General features: G+C 39.7%; 1 protein-coding gene across 4 annotated transcripts in view; it reads left to right on the top strand.

The window, feature by feature from the left end:
- Positions 1–26,299, top strand: part of arhgap36 (Rho GTPase activating protein 36) — a 79,917-nt gene that overhangs the window by 36,350 nt on the left and 17,268 nt on the right. For 3 of the 4 annotated variants that reach the window (XM_026162571.2, XM_080298510.1, XM_026162573.2), the window contains exons 2-3: positions 5,135–5,291; positions 19,392–19,460. In XM_026162571.2, the coding sequence (XP_026018356.2) occupies positions 5,135–5,291; positions 19,392–19,460 (226 nt within the window). Of the gene's footprint in view, positions 1–3,997; positions 5,292–19,391; positions 19,461–26,299 lie in introns of those variants that run through there. The other variant, XM_080298509.1, reaches the window with a different exon arrangement.

Genomic DNA, 26,299 nt, shown 5'->3' with positions numbered 1-26,299 from the left:
TTGGTGAACATAATTGTTTTAAACTTGGTTGAAGCAGAGTGAGATTGTTTAACACTGGGGAAGCAGACACTGGGATCACAGCTGGTAATAACAGGGTAGATGCCAAAATGTAGCCTCCGAAGATTACAAAACATTAACTTGCAAAAGTTTGCATATTTTGGTAATGTTAGCCACAATGATCACCCAGATATTGGCAGCATTAAGGGCTTGAATTTAAGGCAGCTCGTCTTGGTTTTCAACTTTCACCTGGACCCACGTGAGCTGAATAACTCACATGATGTCTCTGATGTCTCACAAATGATTCATAGCTTTCCCCTGTGACTCTTAATGACTCACAGGATGACAGAGTGGGTCAGACGTTTCCAAGGCGAGATTGCCAATAGGGGTTAATATCAGGCACTCTGCATGAACTTCTAGAGTTTTTGGTAGTAGTGTCCAGTCGAGAAGAAAAAGACTGGCATGGTATTCCAAACCACTGACCTTAACAGCTATGGGAAGTGCTACCGTAGTAAAAACAAACAAACAAACAAACCAAAAAAACAAAAAGGAGAAACTCTAATGGTTGCTTCTGCAACCATTAGAGTTTCTTCCCAGTGAACGAATCTCAGTACTTACAGTTTACATCACGGGCATGAATGTCATGGTAATTTGGGGTTTTTAATGACTTCTTTGAACTGTTCTTTTTCCAGGGTGGAAAGAGTATACATCTTTCTGACTTTAGAAAAACAAGAATTGGTGTGCAAAAGTATTTGGGTGTATTTTATCTTTTTTATCATCTTCTTATGAGATTTGTTTTCTTTCTATGGACAATAGGTCATAGGAGATTGATTTAAAATACATACCGGCTCAAATAAATACACACACTCACTTAAATCTTTTAATAAGTGGTGCTGAAGGACCTACAATGTCTTTTAACTTGTCAAGGCCAAGGCCTATAACCTTCTCATTAGTGATCATGATTGCTACAACAGGTAACTTCTCTTTACTACCATAAAAAGAATTTGTTTGACACTCATAGGATTGACCAATACTCGGGACGATGGAAAGGTCCAAGGCCACCAAAATGCCCAAAATACCAAAGATTTGGCCAAAGGTGCAATACTGAGGTGCAACTTGCTAAGAGACATTTAATCAATTATTAGTCGGGATGTGAATGTATTTGGGCCTGCATGCATACATTTGAACCTGTGTAGAGAAAATCCAAAATAAATTCAAACTTGTTCACCAATTCTTGTTTATTTTATTGATTGATTGATTTAAATCATCAAAGATGTATGCTGCACAGTCATTCCACCCTGAGAAAAGAACAGCTTGTGTTTAAACTTCTGAGCACAACTGAAATTGTTCATGAAAGCAGAGATTGAGATATGCTGACCCATCCTGAATGTGTGGTGAGACCGTTCAAACATCCACCAAGAGACAAAATACACATAAGGTATAGGTTTAAAAACTGCTCATGAGATATGACATTTAACTTAAATGTCATGTCTAAAGTTTGGCATTTCATACAGCAGACCATATTCCCTGTGGTATTGTTTTCCACTGAACCCTGCTGCTTTGAGTGAGTCCATGTTACCAGTTTTAGAAAATGTGGATGAGGCCTCAGCGCTCTTTTGTGGGAAACTTTCATCATTCATCATTTCACTTTCACCACAGCCTATTTGTCTGGTTGTGTTTAGCATTAAGAGCAAAGTAATTTTGTCCAATCACGCTGTGCAGTCTGCATTTAGTCATGAGAAAATCATGCACACGTGGATCTGTTTCCACACTCCCGTAGTGCACAGCGAGACCTTCAGAGAATAAAAATGAAAAGATAGCATGACTGAACAAAGCGAGAAGACACAAGAAATAACACAACTGTGAGAAGTGTGAAGTCATACTTACTAAATATTTTTATGTATAAAAGGTTGTCATAAATGTTTATATCAACCTATCATACGAGCCTTGAACTTGACCTCCGGGTACAAAGAACCACTTTATGGCACTTTAATTGTAATCTGCTATCTATATCTGATAGCGGTTAACATTTGACCACCACAAGCAGCTGTTTTTTGGACACATGTACAAATGTCTGTTGTGATTTAACCACAATTCTCATGTTAGCTGTTGTTTATAACTGTTTGTAAAACCTTACTAGACCAACTGGCATGCATCAGCAGCATGCTAGTGTTTTATGGGAACAATTAACTGGAAAATAAAAAGTGGGTTGGGTCTACTAGCCATTTCATTTGGGGCTAGCTCATGAGCACCATATGCTACACCCTGAACTGCAGCCAGTTTCTTTAGACTGCTGTGGAGTTATTAGTACAAAACAAATTTCACAGCAGTTGGTGATGTAATCACAACCTTTAATCTTTTGATTTGTGTTGCTGAACAAAACTATTCTTATCTACAAAACAATCCAAATTTGGAGGTCAGGGAGGAGGAGGGTGTGGATGACGACTAGGTCATCTCAACTTTGATGCTATGTTCCGGCTTTTCACGAAGTTTCATGAAGTTCAGCTTTAGTTTGGGAGTTGACCGACAGTTTGTCAATTTTTTTTTAGAATAATCAGCAGAGAAACATATTGTCACTAAATATGATCCTATTAGTTAATAGTTTTTCAGTATAAAGTTCTTCTCTTCTACATTTTTTGTCATATTTTACTTTTTCCTTGCTAATTGTATCTGACACCTGTGGAGAATATTATTTCATCCAAAGTACTTTAAATGTTTATTCAATACAATGCATAGTCAAAGTCTAAAGTGGGGTCTTTAGATCTTTTTGGCTTAGGACCTTCTTCTCATGTTTCGGATCTCCTTTAGTTTTTAACAAAGAGACGTTTCCCTACAAACTTCCCATGCGGTTTCATTTAACCACACGCCACAAGAATTTGAGGCACAAAGATGTAAAGTTATCCCATCTGGACGTAATTTTTACAAACTAAAAGATTACAGAAGTTGGCACAATCCTCCAACAAGAGTGGGGAACCTAACCCCAATGTGGTGAACCAGAACAACCATTGGCATCGTGGCAAACAGAGGTGGTTTGAAGTCACCTCAGATCATAGAAGTAAATCAACGAGTTGCTAAAGACAGTTTGGACGTATTGGTTACTTGATTTGCACAGTTCCTATACGCTTGGGCTCTCTGAAAAGTCGCACAGCATGCATATATTAGAAACACATGCTTGTCTGACAGGGTGAACGGGTTGTGGAGCACAGACTTAAAATCTGGAATGAGATTGTATGCTTCTTATTAACCTGCGGCCGCTTCATCCCTCCATTAAACACTCCCCCCATTACCCCTCCGCGCTTCCTCTCAATATTCACCTGATATTGTTTTTCCTGTTTTCTTAGCATCTCTTAAAATCTCTTGATTCTACCATTCTTCTTCTACTCTTCATCTCCATCCTTATTTATTAGCTCTGTGATTTAGCTCCTTGCCCTCCTACTTGCTGCTCGGTGAGAATCTAGTAGAAGGTAAACCGTGTTGAGGTTAAAATTGAATGTTCTCCACATTTCCAAAGAGAAACTGGGATCAGCCCTAACACTTACAATGCCTTCAAAAGACTTTAAGCTAATTCTTAGCTTATTCGATCTGTGACTGTGTCTCAACCACTGAAATGTTTACCACAGCAAAGAAGTACTTCTTAACACTTTGGGCCTTCAAGTAAACTAAGGAGCATGAGAATATATAGTGTGTGTACAGTGATACGTTACAATGTATACCATCTATGACTTTGTGTTTAAACTGTGCAGTTCAATCTTACCACCTTACAGAGATAGTAGCATTTTAATATTTTGGGCTTCAAACTGTTGCCACAATGGACAAAAAAGCCTTACTTACATTAAATAATACAATAATAACCCTAACCCTTAAGTTTAGGGAAAAAAATCACAAAAATGTGAAAACTGCGAAACTTGCTTTGGGATGGATTTAGAAGTTTCCCTCCAAGTTACTTGAAAATGTAAAATTCCCACCTTGAAATAGTTCGAAATTGCTAGGGCATTGATAGTGTGGTGAGTTTTTGAATATTGTTTCAGAAGATAAATATTTAAATGAGGAATGGTGAAAACTCATTTTTAAAAGCAGATTTAATTTCCCTGTTGTCCATTCAAGATCAGGTCCTGTTTGTACACTGTTGTATAATCTTAATATTTTCCAGCTTTAGCCAGTGCTCGCTATGAAGATGTTTGGCAGCCTGCTAGAGAATTAAGGGGGTATCTAGGCTCTAAGCAAAGATAGATTTAAAGAAATCGGGATACCTTTTGATTAATAACATTTTATCAATATGAGATACAGTAAAGCAGGCTAATCTGGAGTTGCAGTTGGTAATGGTTACTTCTTATAGTACTTCCATTTATTGATGCACCAATATTATTATCATGTTGCCTTCAAGCAGAAAAAAGCTGAAAATGTTTGTAGATTAAACCTCACTAAGTAAAACAGTAGAAATCCTTGATACAGTGTTTTTAATTTCCTGTTTTGTTTTTTCTTTTTTGTATGAGTTAGAAAGGGTTATTCTTCGAAATTACTAAAGTTGAGTTATTTTTTTTAATCAAGCAGTTTTATACCAAGATTGGCCCCAATAAACCTTATAAACAGGCTCATCTAGAGCCACAGAAGACTTAGTATAAAATATGCAATGTAATTTAGGTTTGTTGTTATGACAAATGCAGGCTTCCTGTGTTAAACTTGTGGATTTCCCCCTTTTTTAAAAGGTCAGGTTGTGTCTGCAGAGATTTAATGAGCTTTCACTGTGCAAAGATCTCAAGGTCAACAGACAAAAAGGGCATCACAATAGGTTTTTGTAATAAAAGGCTAAGAATAAAAATAAATACAGGCTTAAGACTAGTGAAAACAAATGAACGCGCTGACTTTTTTGACAAGAAACATGGTCTCTTTCTTTATCTTGTTACACAGTGATAAAAGCAAAGCTCACAGCTGAATTCTCTGTTTTTGCTTTTGAAGATTTTTTTTGCCTTTAAGTAGTTGATGGTTGGTTGGCAATGGTCAGAGATTGCATGTCAGTGGAGATTTTTGTTTTGTTTTTTTAGTTTGAAGACCATCTGGTACCTGTTGATTAATGGCTTGTGTTTCTATAGGTATTTTTGTGTCCTCTGTATCCTTTAACCATCTCTTTTCTCTGCAGGGGGATCACACGTGGGCCACCATGTTGGGACAGAGCGTGCGGTTACAGCCAGTTCCCATCCAGAGCCTATCGGAGCTGGAGCGAGCCAGGTTACAGGAAGTCGCTTTGTACCACCTGGAGGAGAGGGACCTGGACTTCAAGATCAGCATCCCTAAAGGTAAGGGGGAAGGACAGAGATGGTGTTTCTAAAGGATCTGATGGTGGTTGAGTGTAAACTGATTTCTTAACTCGATTCCTCAATATTTTCCAAAGTACTTCCATTTTTTATTAGCACTCATATACTACCTTTATTGATTTGGAGGCTCGAATATTCAAGATTTTAAAAAAAAAATGTTAGTTTAAGGCATACATATTTGATCTTTACCCGAAAGAATTTGGACTGATGGAATCTGGGACTAAACAAAAATGGGCGTCATGGGAGTTGAACCTTTGTCTGCCATATCATCCTGAGTACTGGCCTATTCATTTATGCCCTCTGTAATGGGAATTTGTTTTTAGTCTGTATCTTCTGACTTGTTTGAACTACCCTACTAACTCCTGAGGCACTAAACAGAGGACATCCTGGGCTTTATATTAATATGTCATGTGTTTGGGTGGCTTCTTTTAGCTCCAAAGAGGCAGGAAATCATAAATAAAGTTAAATAGGAATATTCTTTTGTCCTTGGTTCTCAGGAGGATATAAAAGTCTTGAGGATTATCCTTCTTAGTCACATCTACCTCCTTATTACCTTGGTTTCATAGTATTAGGTTTTACTGGTTTTGAGGCATCAAAGGATTTGGTTTGATTTTTTTAATAAAAAAAAGCAGCATTATTTGAGTTAAAAGACACCCTTCGTTACATTGACCATCATGGAAGGATAACCTGTAATTTCTGGGTTTCCAGGCTGCCAAGTCCTACATCGGCTTACGTTTTATTGGTTTACTGAAAATGGGCAACTTTAGAAAAGCTAAACTATAAATAGTAAATAAGTTACTTAAGTAATTGTGAAACATAACAAATAACCCCAATCTGAGAGAAAATCAGTTTCCTCTGACACATAATTGAGAATGCTGTTAAGTCACATGCGAAAGTAATTGTTTGGAAATGGGCCTAAACTTTGTGTAACTTGCATAGACATGTGATAGCCAGAGTTCAAGTGTTGCCAGAGTATGTTTTGTGTTTCTGTTGATTTCTGAAATAGCATTTAAGTTGCAAATCAGTTTTTAAATTTGGCACAATCCCCTGTAGGGAAGGCAAGGAGGTAAAGACACTTCACCCGTTGCCTACTGGTGGTGGTCAGAGGGCCTGGTGGCGCCAGTGTCCGGCAGCCTCGCCTCTGTCAGTGCGCCCCAGGGTGGCTGTGGCTACAATGTAGCTTGCCATCACCAGTGTGTGAATGTGTGTGTGAATGGGTGGATGACTGGATATGTAAAGCGCTTTGGGGTCCTTAGGGACTAGTAAAGCGCTATATAAATACAGGCCATTTACCAAAGGTTTAAAAACATGAAAAAATGCTATGTCCGACCATTAAATTCATAGGGACAGGGCATGATAGTTACTCCATTACAATAGCTTCCCAGAATAGTGAAACTGATGAAGGACAACTTTGTTTTTGTCACCATTGCTGCCAATTTAATGCAGTTAAATTTCATTAGTCAGTCTTAGTGGTGAGGCGGATTGGTCGTCATGAGGTTTGAGAATAAAAGTTCACGATGACCTGGTGAGTATGGCGCCAGTTTGGTTAGCCACACTCAGCCAAACTTAGACTGAACTGCCCTAAAGCAAAAACAACAACTCAGTCTGCCAGGGGAGCCATAACAGCTTGTCTGTGAATCTGAGGAATGAGCATAAAGCAGGAAGACATTAAGGATCATCTGGAGCAGAATCCAGGGTGTCAGATTGATAAGGAAGGGGAAAGGGAGGCAACGTGATTTCTGTTAATTGACTCTTTATCTCAAATAGCATTGGATAGGGTCATGATTTGTCTTTTTTCCCACCCTAGGGGTGATGATATGAGATAGCTGGGTAATATTCACTTCTTAAACCACCGACCAGTACTGCTGTTTCCAAGTCATAGTCTAGCTGGTATTGTTTTGTTTCTGATTTTAAACTTGTGCGGCTGTCCTGGTGTGAGTCATTATGGCAAAATGTGCTATGGGAGACACCTGTTGCAGCAGGAACTCCCACAATTGTGGACGAATTGTTGAATGTTAATACAATTGATTTATGCAGTAGTGTTGCATAAACACTGCTTTTACAGGGGTGTGGGTTTTCCAGATATGGCTATTTAGTTTTCGTGTAACAATGTAAAAATGGTGACTGATGAAGCATAGGTTCAAATGTCAGCACATTAACAGGGGTTGTAACCTGTGCGTTGTTGAGATGGTCATTGTCGTTCCACCAAGTAGGCTATGTGGCTAGAGACTTGGCACACATGTAGTACACCTTATGGGTTACTTGTAATTTAATGAATTAGTTCTTCCAAACTATACATGACTATTTGATATTTGTGCATATATATTTCCATTTTCACTTTCTCACGATTTCGTTCCCCGCCCTCATTTATACCTCATCCTCTTCCTTGACTCAAACTTCCTCTCCTGAACTGACACATAAACACGCATAAATATTTTTATTTGTTCCTAATATTGTGGCAGTTACTTCTTTTCAGTAGATGTGACGGCTGAAAAGAAGCCAGCTAACCAACAATAAAAGCTGGTTATAAGCTAACATTAGCTAATGCTAGCTAACATTACCTAAAATTATGCCAGCTAACGTTAGGCTCGAGTAGCTTAAAAATCACACTTTACCTCTTATAAAAAGTTACATTCTCACATTGCATCAGTTTATTGAGTGAGTATCCGGATACAATAAGGTTTGATCTATTTCAAAGAAAGTTTCACCAGTGCTGGCTAAAAGCAGCTAACAGTAACAAAAACAACAGCTAACAGCAGCTCTTAGCAAGAGAAAAGTTAGCGACTCACGTCAGTATCGCTGTCATCAGACAGAACAAAAAAGACATGGACACAAATTGTTGACTAATGGAAACATTAGACTGACAGGCTATACTTACTTACAGAGGAAGGTACCCACTGTGTCAAGGGTTATGGACTTGAATTGGGAGGAGTAAGAAAACCAAATTACAGTGCAATCTGCTGTACACTGACATATACTGTTGATATTTTACAAACTGTATCTGAACTGAATTGTAAAGGTGGTGGTGAAGGAGACAAAGTGATATAGCAGTGTTTCATGTAGTTTAAATTAATTCTTGCCACACTGAGTTGCCCAAATTCAGGCTTTGGTGGTGCTTGGTTTTCTTAGTCTTACATCAGACCTACATGCAAATCTTGTGTACCCTTTTGAACTCTGAAGGACTCAAGCCATCTAATAAAGTGGGCTAGATTCACTAATAAACTGCAAATTCCTCACACACCTCACAGATTGCAGACCAGGAGGTTTCCTCTTGTGTTTATTGAGGCCTAGGGTCAGTGAGGTCAGGAGGATCACTGGGGCTGATGCTGAGGAAATATGGAAATATTCAACTGGTGTCTTTGTATGATCAGGATCTGTTGGTGGCTTTTCGCCTGTGAGACCAGCTGGTATGTAAGCCTCTTTTCTCAGACTCAGAAGCTCTCTTCCATACTACTGTTCTCTTGCAGGGTTATTAACCCTTCAACCTCCTCAACTTTGACTACGTCACTGATTGAGGCTGGGTATACTTAAGTTTTCAAATAAACAGTGGAGCTCAATTATATCAAGGGCTTTACAATTCCCCTTGAGTATAAAATTTACAATTGGGATACGACCACTTTACTTCTGCAACTTTTCACAATGCATGCATGCACCAAAATGGGCCTACAGGCCCTTGTGGAGATTTTTTGTAAACAAAATTCCTGTGTTAATGAAAAAAAAAGAAGTGTAATTTAATTCACCTTAATTTCATGCCTAAAATTATCCAAAGCACGAGTGGGGAATTCATTTTTCCAATGGCCCACATAAGAAGCTTGGACTGTTGTAGAGAGCCGCACTTATCTGAGCGGCCCTCCACAACAGTCCCAGTTTCTTACAACATAATAGGACTATTTAACTATTTACAATCCACACATGAATACATGGGGAAAAAAATTCTCCCATTTTCTGCGTCGTTTAAAGTCCCATGAGGTTTTTATAGGTTCCACTACATGAGACCTTCTGAATTAGCTGCTTTAACTTGAGCATATTTAAATAAAACACCTGCATTGCCCTTTTTACCTGCAGGTTTTACACTGGCCTCATGTTCTAGCTGTGATTCAATCTTCACATAAACGATGGATGTGGCTGCCTGAAAATCGCCATAAACGTAAATTCTGTGGTTGCCAAAACAAACCCAGCTGCACAGAAATATAGACAAAATCATCTCTCTGCCTCCTCGCCCTTCATCTCAGTAAACTTTCTCAATGAGTTTACTGTCTCAGTTGTTATTTAGTCTTATTTAATAAAATATTTGTTCATTTAGTAAATTGTGGTCACTATTAGAATGAAATAGAGGAAAAACAGGATACGCAAACAGGTGCATCTAACGATAACCAAATGGCTAACTCTTGGTTGGTCAGATTCAAAAATGCCCAGCATGAGATTTTCTGTCAGGATCTCTTTATTCATCAGGAGACATCAAGTGGCAATCTTTTAAAGTCTATTGACTGCATTGGAGAACTGGTAACACCAGCTGCACTATCTTTTAATATTCACTTAACAAATAAATATGCTCAAATATATGATGTGTGTCAGTTCTCTTTTCTCATTAAATTTGCCGGTCCGTGCTGCAGCTCAACAGATTCAAAGTGTGCCTTCTAAGTTGTATTTTTTTTTTGTTTTCCTCACTCATTGTTTGTAGCGGTGACAACATAAGGAGAGAGGAACCCAGCACTGGACAGAAACGTTCAAGACGTCTGTGGATGTTTAAACTTTCTGCATTTGACTGATCTACAAAGTTCAGGACCTTTTGTTGGAGGTCTTTAGATGTTTAAATCAGCTTTAAAAGTTTCGAACGTGTGAGTGTTTTGGTTGTTCACCGAAGTATCTGGGTATCTGTACATACAAGGCTTTGTTTGAAGGTCTAGTCGCTCGCTAGATGTCCACTCTCTGGATGTCTGACAAACATCTGAGGCATCCAAAACAAACTCAAAGTCTATTTCTTTCAGCAGCTCTTTCGGATTTTCACACATGTCCAAAATAAGTATGTGTGGTGGAATTTAGTGCGAAGACGCCCTGGAAACTTCTGGCTTCAGGCAACACATATTGTGATTACCCTTGTAAAAAGAGGACATTTTTAGCTATGTTTAGCACAAGATTAAGCATCTGTAAGTGAACTTCTATGTCAATGTTTTGCACTAATATAATGGAAATTTGTCCAGTAATCTTTTAATGATGTTGTGACATAAAACGCTACTTTTGCTCATCTAATGGTATCATTGTTGCTCTGTGGGATCTTGTTTAGTCTGTCCAATGCTCTGTTACAAATTTATTGGCTTCTCGCATTACTTAAAGTCTCACAAGAGAGGAACCTTCGTAACGCATATGTTACCCATGTTGTGAGTCACGTTTTATGCCCTTACAATGTAAATACACTTTAGAGTGAACACTTGTTTTGATATTAATGCTCCAAGAAAATCTACTTTTAGCAGACAATGTTTCTAATGTGTCACACATCCTGTGAGACTCCCCGTGCTCCGTGCTTTTGGGAAATCTTGTTCTTCTCTCTTGTTCATATGTGTGTTTGTCCCATCAGGTCAGGGTTCAATTAAACAGTAACGTTAATGGGAAAGATGACTAATTCACTTTATACCATCTGTTTTCTTACTTGTTTTTGTCCCCCCCACCCCCCCGTGGTGATCACTACTATCATGGTAGATGTCCTTAGCATATGTGATTTTAATGCTCCAACATAAACTTCACAAATATCCCACGTGGACGAAATAAACTTGGCTGCTTTAAATGCCTTGTGTTCCTGAAAAAGAGCCGGCTTTGATTTAGTGATGTTGTAAACAGCAGACTCACTGACCCAAACAGTTTCTTCCAAGATACGTAAACCCAGTGAGAGCGAGACGGCGTGCAGCTTGTAAAACAGCTCACATTCATACTTTCCTTGTTTCTTTATGAAGTCAACTTTTTGGTTAATGAGCAGCAGCAGATGTGAAGAACTTAATTAACCGGAGAGGTTTGTGTAAGAAAAGCAGAACGTAAATCGATTATTTAACCTAACAGACTGTTTTATTTGTAGTAAATGACCATATAAGTGCATGTGTAAATGAACTAAAAGCTCACAGTGTATATATGCCTAAAAGTTTCCTCGGCCCGTCTCACAGACAAAGTGCTCTCTGAGTAAGTGTGGGAATATTCCTCCTCGGTTTCTCCCCTGGGCTGTAATCTCTCCAGGCCACCCAGTCTATTACAGTCTCAGCATCACCTCCCGTTGCGCTCCCTCCCTCCAGTCCGTCTTTTGTTGCTTTTTTTCCCTCCCCATCTCCGTACGTGTTTTCATTCCTCGCGTTTCATCTCACTTTTCTCTCTATGTGCCCGCTCCCTTTATTCTCTGGGTGCTTCATCCTGCTGGAACTGAAGGACAAATCGCTCCCATAAACCTTCTCCAGTGTGCTTGTACAGTTTGTATATATTCCACTCTCCATTTATTTTCGTGTGTGGCCCCCGTATGCAGGTATTTGAATGTTGTATGCATCACAAGTGTGGTTTTTAGTTTTGCTGGCAGGGTCCAAGGAATTCTTTGTGAAGTGTGTTGGTACTTGAGTGACAGATTTTTCTCTTATTTGGTGTGGTCTGGAGTTCATTCTCATGCCCTGTTTTATGAGTCGCTGCTCTGCAGGGACTGCAAACTAACTCTCTCTCCACTTCCTCTCGTTTTCCTTCTTTTTCTTTTTTGTCCTTTTATTACTTCCCTGGATCATTTCAGTCTTAAAACTCTTGGCTTTTTACCTGTAGTTGGATTTGTGCTTACGATCCTTAAATATTTATTAAACCAGGTGAGCGTCTTTGAGATGATGATTTTCTAGTCAGGTATAGCAGCAAGATATAAAAAGTTATGCATTAAAAAGAGTAAAAACTTTCAATGCTTTGATAATCTGAAATATATGAGCACGGGCTGCTTCACTGGTTACTCATTGTTAGTACTGGGTTGGTCCGCATTGGACTTCAGAACTGTCTTAATTCAACAAAATGCTGGAAACATGGAAACATTGACATGACAGAATCCCACAGTTGCTGCAGATTTATGGGCTGCACATCCATGATGCGAATCTCCTGTTCCACCACATCCCAAAAGTGCTCTGTTCGCTTGAGATCAAGTGACCGTGGAGGCCATTTGAGTACAGTGAACTCATTGTTGTGTTCAAGAAAGCAGTCTGAGATGATTTGAGTTTTGTGACATGGTTTGTTATCCTGCTGGAAGCAGCCATCAGAAGATGGGACACTGTGGTCATAAAGGGATGGATGTGGTCAGCAATAATACTTAGGCTGGAGTTTAAATGATGCTCTGTTCCCTGATAAAACATCGCCTCACTAGCCTCAGTTCTCTTTTCTTAGTTGACAGGAGTTACACACTTTGTGGTCTCTGCTGCTGCAGCACATCCCTTTCAAAGTTTACCTTGTTTCATTTTCAGAGATGCTCTTCTGCATACCTTTGTATGCACAAGTAGTTATTTGAGTTACTGTTGCCTACCTTCTTATCACCTTGAAGCAGTCTGACCATTCTCCTTTGGCCTCATCAGCCACCACCCATGTCTAAATGCACAGAGCTGATTAGCTGATATTTGTGTAAAGGAGCAGTTGAATAGGTATACCTAATGAAGTGGCAGTATATAATGAGCATACAGGCAGTCAGTGTAATTAGAGAGACCTGTCACCATGGTGACCACGGTGACATGTAGCCATGGTCATGTGACATGGGTGTTTTTAACCACACTTTGGAGCATTGTTTGAAACATCTATCAACCCATCCCCAGTGTCAGTTACTTGCCTCTGTGTTTCCTGCTTATGTTTACGTTAGTTTTGTATTTGGTTCCTATGCCTGCAACACATGAAAAAAAGAATACCACAGAGTAAAACATTGCTTAAAGTATGGGCTGTTCGAGGCAATTGACTCATATTATTGCATATTATTGCAGCCATGTTCATTGTGCATGTATGATCTGATGATTTTTAAGGCTCTAAGAACATAATTAAGCAAACCTAACAATCGGCTAACGCAACAGCATCTCTCCTGCCAGTATTGTTTCAGTTCAAAGTCACAGTGGTATTACTCACAAATAAGAAGTTAAAAGAATTATTTTACCAGAAGTCTCGGAGTAGATGGGAAGGATTCAGTGGTCCCTTGGCCCCCTGCATCCGGTGCACTTGATCTCAGGGGCTGCAAATATCAGTCACAGCCAAAAATGGTGAAGAGACAAACAAACAACAACCAAAATGGGATAGTAAACTGGGGTTAGGAGATAAAATCCAAAACAGTAGCCATGCATCTGTTCATCAGTAATAAATAAAGGTGGCCTGTTTAACAATCAGCTCAGACAAACAGTGTGACGTTGAGGTTCTGAACTTCTTAATCAGCCAGTCATAGATTGTAAAATAGATCTGGCAGAGGTAGCAACATGCATGAAATGTTTCTGGTTGTTCATTAGGCCTGCAGGAGATTTTAGATACCTGTGATTGACATTGAATGCATCATTTTCCTTGATTTCCTCCGTCAAACATCTTCAGTCGGAGCGCAGGAAGGTAGCAGAGTCTTTTAAACATCAAAGCCTGGGCTGTTTATCCCCTCTTTGTTTTTGTCTTGTCTGTCACCTTATCTCCCTGTGAATGTGCATTATGTAATCATACACATGTACATGCACACACTCATCAGTAGCAGATCAGCCTCAGCTGGATGAGGCATGCGTTCAATGGGAGGGGCTGTGTGCTTTGGAAATAAACTTTAATTTCCTGCAGTCATGAGAATTTGACCTCTTTATCCCAGCAGCACACAGCAGTCTTCATTTGCTCCCTGCTACTTTCATTTTTTTTCTTATTTTTTTTTGATTAAAGCAGGAAAAAAGAGGGAAAAGAATGTCCGTACTTTAAAGTGCCGCAAACAGGCCGGGCAGCATTACTTGCCATGAAGGTAACAGCAGTGATTCCTTAATAGGGAAAAGGTCTGACTTTGAATTAGTGATTTCTAAACAGCAGCTTTGCTAAAGCAAACAAAGGCTTCGTCCACACAAGCCAGAGTGTGAGGCTGTAGAGTTCCTAAAAATAAAAAATATCCCACTTGTAACAAAACATACACACCGTCAGATTTTCTGTTTTGGGGATGTAGTTCACAGTATTTTATTTAAAAAGTGCGAAGAGGAAGTAGAAATGTCAGCAGTGGTTGTTTTTCAGCTCTGACTGAAGTTAAGGGGAAAAACCCAGGCAGGGTAAACATTTAATCAGAGATCTTCCCCAAATTATTAGGTACACTCAAATGTTTGCATTGTCAGTTTTATGAAATTTATGAAAATGAGGTTTTACATCTATCCAAATATGAGCCAAGACCTTTATAGAAAGTGTAGGAGTCTATACAGTCTTTGCATTACAATATAAAGCACCTTAAGGTAACTGAAATGGTTGTTTTTGTCTTTTAGTTTTTTTTTTGAAGAAATACTGTCAGGAGCCAAAAAGAAAGCTGTATAGCAATCAGCTATCATGTATTAAGCTAGCTTGCCAGTGTAAGTATTAGGTGTAAAAATTTAAATCGGTAAACAATCAGTAATCTTGACTATAATACGATGATTTCATTTCTTTTATGAAATTACGAGGCATGGTGGGGGGTACGATCGTGAAGCTTTACTAAACAATATCTGTATTTTGGTCACAAATACATTTATGTAAAATATATTTAAAATGTCAAAATTTAAATTGCATGAAAAAACAGGCGCGTAGTCGTACTGTGTCGCCTTAAATTGAATTTTCAAGGAACATCATAAATCTTTTCTCCATCCTTTTTTCTCATACTAAAGTAGATTTCAGTCTTAAAATCTTTTTTGGCAGAGCTCATTTTGTGTTTTGGCATTTTTTTACAATCACTTATTATCTTCAAAACACTTTTCCTCGATTTATTTACCTCTCTTTGTATCTTACTTATAGATACACACATGCAACAACAAATCTCCCTTCATCCAGCATGTCAAGGGCCATTAGACAGAGTGGGCTATTCCAAAACACTAAACAGACTCAGTCTATTGAAAAGGTTCTGCTCTTGTCTTGGAACTGAGGAAGAGGTGAAAGCAGAAGATAACAAGTGAGATGAAGAGGAAAAGAAAAAGTAAATGTCGTATTGAGGGTGAGCCTGATTGGTGGTGTCTGTTTAAAAGGACATATTACTTCCATGATCAAGGTTATACGTATGGATTTAATACATTTATACTTACTCCACCACATACCTTTGATATACCAGCCTGGTCTCATAAAATATTCATTAAAATATATCTGTGAAGGTTCTCAGTCATCCAGGTCATCGTAGTCAAAGGAGCTTGCAAAGAAAAGCGTCTGGACTTCTTTAAGTTGCTTGAAGACGTTTCACCTCTCATCCGAGAAGCTTCTTCAGTTCTAAGGTCAAATGGTGGAGAGTCCCAGATATAAACCTAGTGGGAGTTTCCCCCCACAGAGGGACAAAAGGACCCCCTGATGATCCTTTAATCGCCTGAGCCAAGGTGTGAAACTGGGCGTGGGTCCCAATCAGCCAGAGTTTCGGGTGTGTTCATTGTGAAACCTGGCCCCACCTTATCATGCGAATTCCTGAGGTCAGATGGCCCAGGATGTGAGTGGGCGTTAAGGCGTCTGGGAAGGGATCTCAAAACTGGATTATAGATGGCAGAGAGTTGGTGTCGTAAACCCCCGCCTCTGTTCAAAGATGGTCGCTCACAGTGGACATAGATGGCTTCTTTCACTCCTCTTTCAAACCATCTGTCCTCTCTGTCCAAAATGTGAACATTGGCATCCTCGAAAGAGTGTCCTTTATCCTTAAGATGCATATGGACAGCTGAGTCTTGTCCTGTGGAGGTGGCTCTTCTGTGCTGTGCCATGCGCTTGTGAAGTGGCTGTTTGGTCTCTCCAATGTAGAGGTCTGAGCATTCCTGGCTGCACTGTACAGCATACGCCACATTGTTAAGTTTGTGTTTTGGCGTTTTGTCTTTCGGGTGAACCAGTTTCTGTCTGAGCGTGTTGCTGGGTCTGAAATACACCGGGATGTCATGCTTGGAGAAAACTCTCCTGAGTTTCTCTGATACACCGGCTACATAGGGGATGACAATGTTGTTGCATCTGTCCTTCTTATCCTCCCTCGCTGGTGTCTGATCTTCTTTTTTGTACCTCTTTGCTGACTTTAAGAACGCCCATTTAGGATAGCTGCACGTTTTGAGTGCTTCCTTTACATGTGTGTGTTCCTTCTTTTTCCTTCAGGCTTAGAGGGAACATGTTCTGCCCGGTGGTGTTGGGTCCTAATTACTCCAAGTTTGTGTTCCAAAGGGTGATGTTAGTCAAAGAGGAGGTACTGGTCCGTGTGTGTGGGCTTCCGGTAAACTTAGATGTTGAGTTTGCCGTTCTCTTCAAAGTGCACAGCGCAGTCCAGGAAAGGCAAACAGTTATCCTTTGTGTCTTCACTGGTGAACTTGATGTTTTTATCCACAGCGTTAATGTGCGCAGTGAAGGATTCCACTTCTTGTGTCTTGATTTTGACCCAGGTGTCGTCCACATATCTGTACCAGTGGCTGGGTACTCTTCCTTTGAAAGAGCCAAGAGCCTTCCTTTCCACTTCCTCCATGTAAAGGTTGGCTACAATAGGTGACACGGGGGAGCCCATGGCACAGCCATGTTTTTGTCTGTAGAAGCCTTCGTTGTATTTGAAATATGTAGTGGTGAGGCAGAGGCCTAACAGTGTGCAAATCTGATCGGGTGTGAAGTTGGTCCTGTCCTCCAAGGAGCTGTCTTCTTGTAGTCGTTTTTTGACAGTCTCCACGGCCTCCGTGGTGGGTATGCAAGTGAAAAGAGAGACTACATCAAAGGACACCATGGTTTCATCTGGATCCAGGGTAAGTTTCTGGACCTTGTCGGTGAAGTCTCTCTTTTCACTTGCATACCCACCACAGAGGCCGTGGAGACTGTCAGAAAACGACTACAAGAAGACAGCTTCTTGGAGGACAGGACCAACTTCACACCCGATCAGATCTGCACACCGTTAGACCTCTGCCTCACCACTACATATTTCAAGTACAACGAAGGCTTTTACAGACAAAAACATGGCTGTGCCATGGGCTCCCCCGTGTCACCTATTGTAGCCAACCTTTACATGGAGGAAGTGGAAAGGAAGGCTCTTGGCTCTTTCAAAGGAAGAGTACCCAGCCACTGGTACAGATATGTGGACGACACCTGGGTCAAAATCAAGACACAAGAAGTGGAATCCTTCACTGCGCACATTAACGCTGTGGATAAGAATATCAAGTTCACCAGGGAAGACACAAAGGACAACTGCCTGCCTTTCCTGGACTGCGCTGTGCACATTGAAGAGAATGGCAAACTCAACATCTAAGTTTACCGGAAGCCCACACACACGGACCAGTACCTCCTCTTTGACTCCCATCACCCTTTGGAACACAAACTTGGAGTAATTAGGACCCAACACCACCGGGCAGAACATGTTCCCTCTAAGCCTGAAGGAAAAAAGAAGGAACACACACATGTAAAGGAAGCACTCAAAACGTGCGGCTATCCTAAATGGGCGTTCTTAAAGTCAGCAAAGAGGCACAGAAAAGAAGACCAGACACCAGCGAGGGAGGATAAGAAGGACAGACGCAACAACATTGTCATCCCCTATGTAGCCGGTGTATCAGAGAAACTCAGGAGAGTTTTCTCCAAGCATGACATCCCAGTGCATTTCAGACCCAGCAACACGCTCAGACAAAAACTGGTTCACCCGAAAGACAAAACTCCAAAACACAGACTTAGCAGTCCATCTGCATCTTAAGGATAAAGGACACTCTTTTGAGGATGCCAATGTTCACATTTTGGACAGAGAGGACAGATGGTTTGAAAGAGGAGTGAAAGAAGCCATCTATGTCCACTGTGAGCGACCATCTTTGAACAGAGGCGGGGGTTTACGACACCAACTCTCTGCCATCTATAATCCAGTTTTGAGATCCCTTCCCAGACGCCTTAACGCCCACTCACATCCTGGGCCATCTGACCTCAGGAATTCGCATGATAAGGTGGGGCCAGGTTTCACAATGAACACACCCGAAACTCTGGCTGATTGGGACCCACACCCAGTTTCACACCTTGGCTCAGGCGATTAGAGGATCATCAGGGGGTCCTTTTGTCCCTCTGTGGGGGGTTACTCCCACTAGGTTTATATCTGGGACTCTCCACCATTTGACCTTAGAACTGAAGAAGCTTCTCGGATGAGAGGTGAAACGTCTTCAAGCAACTTAAAGAAGTCCAGACGCTTTTCTTTGCAAGCTCCTTTGACTCATTAAAATATAATTAATTAGTTCGTGTTCATGTACACAAATCCAAACGAGTGCTGTTTAAAGCCTAAATCTAATTTAATGTCCCAATGAAATACTTCTTTTATATACAGGGAAGCAGACGAGGACAGTCAATACACCAATCAGGTTTTAAAAAACCCACCAGAAAAGGAAAATTCATAATTATTCATAATCAGAAATTAGTACATTAAAAATTGTGACAATTTTACATAATGCTGTAACACTGTTAGAAATTTATTTAGTTAAAAATTTTAAATGCTGGGTTTTAGATACACAGTTTTTTTGGGGGTTTAGTGTTCTCTCCGTGGGTCATGAAACTTGTTCTGAACTTTGTAACTCTTTCCCTGATCAACACACATCATATTATAAAAAGAGAAAAAAATCTAAAACTAATAGAAAAATTACAAAAACTAAATAATTTTCAGAAATAAAGACTTTTTTCTATTTAATACAGACTGCTGAAACAAAAAGCAAATCTACAGTGGAAATGAAGTAAAACTAAACTAATTCACTCTATAGTAAGGAGTACACAATGGATGGATGGATGGTAGTATTTGGGTTCATGTACAGATAAAAGCTGGTGATGGGCACATCTCATTGATGTACAACAGTAACAAAAGACAGACATCCCAGACCGACTGTGACACAGACTTCATTGTTCAAACTAAAGCAAACACATACTTGAGCACCACAAACTGTATTGACTGTGACCTTTTCTTTCTTCCCACAGAAACTCACAAGCGAAGAAAATCTCTGCGCAGGAAGTTTGACTCCTTTTCAAAGGAAAAAAAAGAGCGAGGTGAGTTCATGAAACCCCAAACCATAGAAGTGGGTAAACACGATCCCGTCTGCGGCTATAAACTGTGAATGTGTTTCCCCACAGGCTGTTACGCTAAATATTATCATCAAACACAATGTCCCTTCTGTCCGCTGAAGCTACATAACCACATACACCACTGGAGTCCAGTGGCTTTTACCACCACTAACCACTAATGGCCACACATACTTGAAACACTGTTTAAAAAGAACAAGTGGATCAGGAATGAACTCTAAATCCTGGAAGTTTCACTTAGCTGGTGCTTCATTGTTTTTATAACCGCAAGTGAATAATGAATGAACAAACTGCAAGTTTAACTTCTTTAGTAGAGTTATAAGTATCATCTACAATATGTTTGGGATTTTTTTTGCAACAAATGATTACATTTAAACCAAAAACACAAAGAAACTAACAAAGTTAGACTAACAAAATGAAGAACCCCATTTGCACACATTATTTTTTATAATTGTGTTTTTCTGGGTACAAACAAAGTAGAAAAGGGATTTGAATCTGGAACTTTTGGATATTATGGATTGGTTTTTGGATCTTTGATCTACATTTGTGGCATGTGTGCTTCCTCACACCCCTCTTTTGGAGTATTTAGTTAAGTCCATGAAAGCCTGCTCTTTTGAGTCTGAGTCCACTTGGCCTTCGGTGTGAAGTAGTATGAAATCTGATTATTTTTGCCGGATCAGATATTATCCAGTTCTAAACGTGATTTCCATTCTCAGCAGAAATGGAGGAAGGTTTCATATTTCTTCAAGCCTTTGAATTTTCTGAGGGGACCCGTGACTTTCTGCTTTGATTTCCTCCACATTTCTTTTGAACTGCCACCTTGCCATTGTGGTTAAAAAGAGTAAAAGATATACAGAGTCTCATCTCTGCAGATCAAATAATACTTTTAATTTCCTGGGGCTATGGTGCTGGCAATCTTTTTGTTAAGCAATGCGATAACAACACTTTCTCCAAGTCAAAGCGTTTGCTGTGTTGGATGAGACGCTTGTATTTTTAACATGCTGCTCTGTTGTTTTTCTTGTAGACTCAAGCCCCGTATTTGGTCATCATTCTCTGCCTCTACTTTTTATTGGCGCTATTCATGCGTAGCACATCATTCGACTGAGATTTTAAAAATTACAGTGCACACTACAGCCTTGGAAACAAAACATTGAAGAGCTTATGGAATAATCACACAGAGGCCTACTAAGGTTTAGACCATTAAGGACTTTTTCATAGCCAGTAATCCAAACCAATCAACATGGTAATGACTAACCTTATGTTGCAGATGGGCTCATCTCAGATGTACGAAAAAGTCCATTTTTGGTGTCTCCTCCCTGTTATATGATGGCGTTTGAATGTGCCAATCAAGGACCCTCAGCGTTTACGTTTATTGAAGACAATTTAACCTTCATCCTACCCAGTGCTCATGTTTTTATATTAGTGTTGTCAGTGTTAATCTCGTTAAAATGACGTTAACGCCATAACTGCATTAACTTGGCAATCCACCATAACTCGCTAACGGCGGTTTGCCGCGTTAGTTTATATTAGCAATAGTTTATATTAGTCTAACCAAAGCTCTCCTACTAACCAACTATAACCCAACTTCACTAACCCTCCAAACATCACTGATATTTGGTTTTCCATCTTCATTTACTTCCAGATTTATAGCAATTTATAGCAAAGTTCTAGCTAGCTAGCTGGCTTCCTGTCAAGGCCTCAGTCACACAAACCCAGAAACCAATCAGCGATCATCTTATAACCTCAAATAGGTGGCATAAATAGGTGTGCATTCCCCAACTAGTTAGCAAGTGATTGCCGGCTTTTTGCTGTTTGCGATCAATTTCACACTAGCAACTGCCAGCAACCACTACATAATTTCCTCTGGTAACCAGCAGTTGCTGGGGGGGATGGTGACTGGCATTAAGGCCTGTGTTAATAGCACTCAGGGAATACATAATCCCAGAGGAATACACACTTTTTGCTTAACGACCAGTGGTTGCCAGATGTTCACCAACTGGTCCTTAGACCTGGACCGTGTTACTGGGACCAAACTTCTAGCCCCTCTAAACATCATAGATCCTTTTTTTTAAGGATGACTAGATGTTAAAGTTTATTGTCACACCTGGGAGCCACATTAATCTTTTTATTGGAGCTGAAAGAATTTGGACTGTTTTTAACTCTTAATGGTGTTTCACTGTTTGTGTTTATGGAAACTGAAGCAACTTTTTAGACCCTGAAATTACCAATAACATCAGACTAGAGAAGCAGATAGTTTGCTTGTTGAACAAAACAAATTTGAGGCTTTTTGTACTTCTCTGTATTGATTTTTTCATTTCATCTTCTCTTTGGCTTTCTTTGATTTGCTCCTGACCTTTTTTCCCTTCTTCTTGTGTTTTTTTTCCTTCTCCACTTCTTCTTTCATCTTCCTGCTCTAACCCATGTGACAAATCAGATGTTAGCGTGACCTCTCAGAAAAAGATGTTCTCTTTTCTCAGGTGATTATCGCAGCAGGGCGAGATACGAGCCAAAATGCCCAACACTACACAGCACATGCATTGACTGGCTGTCTACGCAGCTCTTTAAAGCCTGCCTCCAGCCTTGTACACACAGTGACTTAGCTCTAGTTAACCCTGCTAATGAAAACACAGAACATTGGGACCTGGCAGCTTTCCTGTTGGCTCTGCTCCTCTACTACTAAAGGCAGGACTGCGTCAAGTAACGGATTACAGAGTGACAATTGTGGTCTGCTTGGCATTCGTGTATGGTTGATCATAATGCAGTGAACCAGTAGTTTCTATGTAATTTTCCCAAGCAATAGTTTAAACTGTTGATTCCTAGGAAAATACTTTACAGAGGACAGCCTGTGTTTTTAAAGTCTAATGCTCCAGGAGGTTGGATATTATCACCCAGCTGTTCCTCTGCTAAATATATCCACTCTGTTTTTTTAAGTAACAGATGTTGACCCGAGTACCAGACGTATTTAGGGAGAAAAGAAAAGAAATTCCTGAACTGTAACACTTTGACACAAGCATCTCCCTTCCTGGCAGATTTTTTTTTTATCAACAATTCAGCACATATTAAGACACATTATAAAAAGAGATATTTTGGTTGTAGTTAGTGCAGTGTTTTAAATGATTCTAATTCAGTCTTCTGCTTTGGTGATGGTGGTGTATTTGCTGGGTTTCTATCTATAACTTGAAATTACTCTAATTTTGTTGCTGTTTTTATTTAAGTGAAAGCACACTTGTGCATTGTGTGTAACTGAAATCTGCTGGGCTGATCTGACAGAGTTAATTAAAAAAAAAAAACGTAATTAAATCATGTGTTCTAGTTGACATAATACAATTATAATTAAGTTGTTCTAACAGTTCTGTTTTTGGTGAAGATTCCTCTGTATTCATATTTTGTTTTTCAGCTCTTAACGTTTATTTGACCAGGAGATGGGACTCTTGAGATTTAATATTTTTAAATTTGTGGAGGGATGGAGTGGAGCCAGTAGTCAGTCCAAGATTCTTGCACAAGATCAGCCCAGTTCAGCAACAGTTCAGTCTCTATCTTGTAGGTTTATCACTGATATGTTTCTTATTTGCCTCCTCAGTAAAATCAAGGACTCAGTGAACATCTGCTGAGCTTCTGTCTACTCCCTTCTTTTCTTGCTTTCTCTCAGCATCGGACTCATCTTTACTCACTAGTGTTAACAGTCTGGAAAACCATAGCAGAATTACTATAATGCAAATAGCTAGAGAACTATAGACTTGAAAACTCAAATTTCTTATTTCATATTATTTACATCTGTGTGACTTCAAATATATAACATTACTAGTTAATGAGCCTTGAGCCTTTATGAAAGAAAACATGTAGATACTTTTCCCACTACTTCACAACCCTCTTCTAAACGCTCGAACCTCTTCTAAATGTCTTGCTAATCTGGCTGCCCTTCTGTGAGAAGCAACACTTCCCTGCTGCCACAGATAGCTATTAAATCATCAAGTGTTTACTTTAAACAAGCAAACGCTTCCAGTGCAAGCTGCTAACCCCATCACGGTTGGCTTGTGATGCCAGCAAACATGGCCAAATGTCAGGAGTGACTGTACCTCCAAGCAGACGTCAGGACTCAGGACCGAAGAGTAAGCCCCGGCTTACAGATCAAATACAGCGTAAGGCACATCATCAAAAGGTGACATCTTTTCAGTGGATAAAGCCCGTTCCTGTTGACACGCAATGTTGTGTTTCTTTGTGTAGTGTGTTTTCAGAGAAAATCAGTTTCAACTCAGTGTGTCATAAAATTAGAGGTAAATATGATCATTACTGTTACCATTGCATGCTGTATCATCAAATTATACATGCTTACAAAGCGCTGAAGATTTTAAAAAGTTCCCGAGTCGAACTGTCTGTCAGACCTTGCCATATGTTGGGGTTTATGTTTTACTTCTTTTGGGGGCAACTGTTTACCATCAGCACTTTAAAAATAAGTACTTTGGCGTAATCTTAATTGAGATTTTAGACTCTTAACTAGTTTGACTATAAAAATATTTGTATGACTGATCCAGGAAAAGTCTTTGAATGAGTGAATGATTTGGATTTTTCATGTTCTTTACCAACAATAAACTATTTTAAATTATACCGTACTTACCCAGTTTTAAAGAGTAAAGATCTCCTTTTTATTTAGTGCCTGGAGGAGAAGAGGCTGTACAAACTGCAGAGTGAATCCTTCACGTAGTAAACAGCTAGCATCTAGTGTTGCCAAGAAACAGCCGATAAGATTTTTCAGCCTAATTTTATCATGTTTATTAGCTGGAATGGGTTGATATCTGTTTAGCAACTAAAAACAAGTTAGAGTTTAAGTGAATGGTGACCTGCTGTGTAAACAGCTGTGTAATACTTCACAATCTGTTGCGCTAATTACCTTGTAGCTCTGCTCTAGCTTGCACATGTGGCCACAAGCTAATAATAGCTGGCAGCTAGTCAGCAAGGCACTTATCAAAGGGCTGCTCACTACAAAACCTTAAAAACAGGTGTTTTATTTATTTTTTTTATTTTATTTAGAGCTTTTATTTAGAGCCCTCTAAACAAATTTAAACAAATCTTCATGATCTGTGTAGTATGTTAACACTATTGGAAGTAAAAGTCACTTGAACTACAATTTTGAAAACACAACTTTCTTTCTTTCTTTTTTTTCTTTTTTTTTTATAAAGCTCTGACTCGTATTATGAGTATGAGTCTGTGGTCTCGGAGAGAGTCCTGTAACTCTGTCTGCAAAATACAGTATATAATGACCAATGTTGCCCAATTGATTACCCTGGCATTTCTCCTGCGGCGTTGCTATCAGTGTGTGAAGAGTGGGAGAAGAGGGTTGCATTGACAATCCTCTTAATATCACCAACCATTCCCATTTTATTCCGGTGTATCCATATAAATGGCCCACCCTGTATAGTGACTGCAGCTGTTTACCTAAAAATGCAGCCAAAGCGGTTTTTTAAAAAACATTTCAAACAGAAAAATTTACACAACATTTACAGAACAATCAGCTGTTCTGCATCAAATCTGATGCCACACAAATTATTTGTGCCACTCCAAAAAACAATTTCTGTCCACTATGAGATAAAGGAGAACAACAGCCTGATGCAGGCCTGACAACAGGAGATGTATCACTGCTGTAACACCTGTAACATTCAGCAGTCGCCTCATTGTTCTGACACACACAACAAAACTATTGACTACACTACACACTAACGACACAAGATTTGCGCTAAACGTCGCAAATGTCTCACATCTCAAAACACCGCCGTCACTCCTAAAATGTCCCGCTTTCTAAACAACTAAATGCCATGTTTTGATTGGTCGACATGGTATATTTTTACACCAATAGGAAAAGGTGGGGTTTTTGTTTTTGTTCACAGGCGGGGAGTGCTTTTGAGCGTTTTCCTTATAAAACACAGTTTTTACTGTTTCTTCCCGCAGTAAATATAAACGTTGGAAAAAAAACCCCATTGCATATATATATATATATATTTTATCATAACTCTGGTTTTACGTGGCCTATCAACACAATTTAAAAACTGGTGTAAAATCCACATTTTTTCCGTCAATTGTTCCGTCTGTCCTGCTCACATCTCCAATGGTTGTACATGTTGTCATTAACGTGGCTTCACTCCACATCAGCCACATAAGGACGCTGTCATAGCCTGTCAACAACGTTGATTAGCTGCGTATATACGAATGTGAATCGCATCATTGGCTGGACTATGGGATAAGGCGGCATCGTTCTAAACACATACAGGAGCAGCCAGTCACTTACTGACTAACACTGCAAAACAGAATTGTTAACGTTTTAATTTTAATTTCAATTCAGGTTAGATTTTTTTTTTTGTGCGCAGCACAGATTTTCTGTGCGCAGAGACCGTGCCAGCAGTGCGCAATTGCACATGCGCGCAGCTTAGAGGGAACATTGGAGCTGAGTAAAATGTGAGTATAAATTAAATGGAGAAGTTTTGCTCACTCCCAATTTTGTCTTTTGGTTTCATTAAAGTAATGTAAATAGTAATTCCTCCTTTGATCTGAGCAATGCAGCTCTGCAGAATAAACTCCCCACAGAACCTGAGTTATTTCAGGCTGTGTCCATCCTGCATCCTTAAGCCCTCACAGGGCATCCTGCCAGTCTGATTTGCCTCTCTGACCTGCTCGGGACTCTCCGGGTGAGACTGTGCACGTGTGCATCCATGTGTTTCCATTCAAACAATCGTGTGCATGTTCACGATTCTTGAATGTGAGTGTGTTAAGTAGATAGAACCTAAATAATCTGCTTCCTGTTTCATGTGTGTGAA

Source organism: Astatotilapia calliptera, chromosome 3 (genome assembly GCF_964374335.1).
Source record: "Astatotilapia calliptera chromosome 3, fAstCal68.1, whole genome shotgun sequence".
NCBI lineage: Eukaryota > Metazoa > Chordata > Actinopteri > Cichliformes > Cichlidae > Astatotilapia > Astatotilapia calliptera.
The sequence above is the reverse complement of the archived record's forward strand: the minus strand, read 5'-3'. Positions and strand labels throughout refer to the sequence as shown.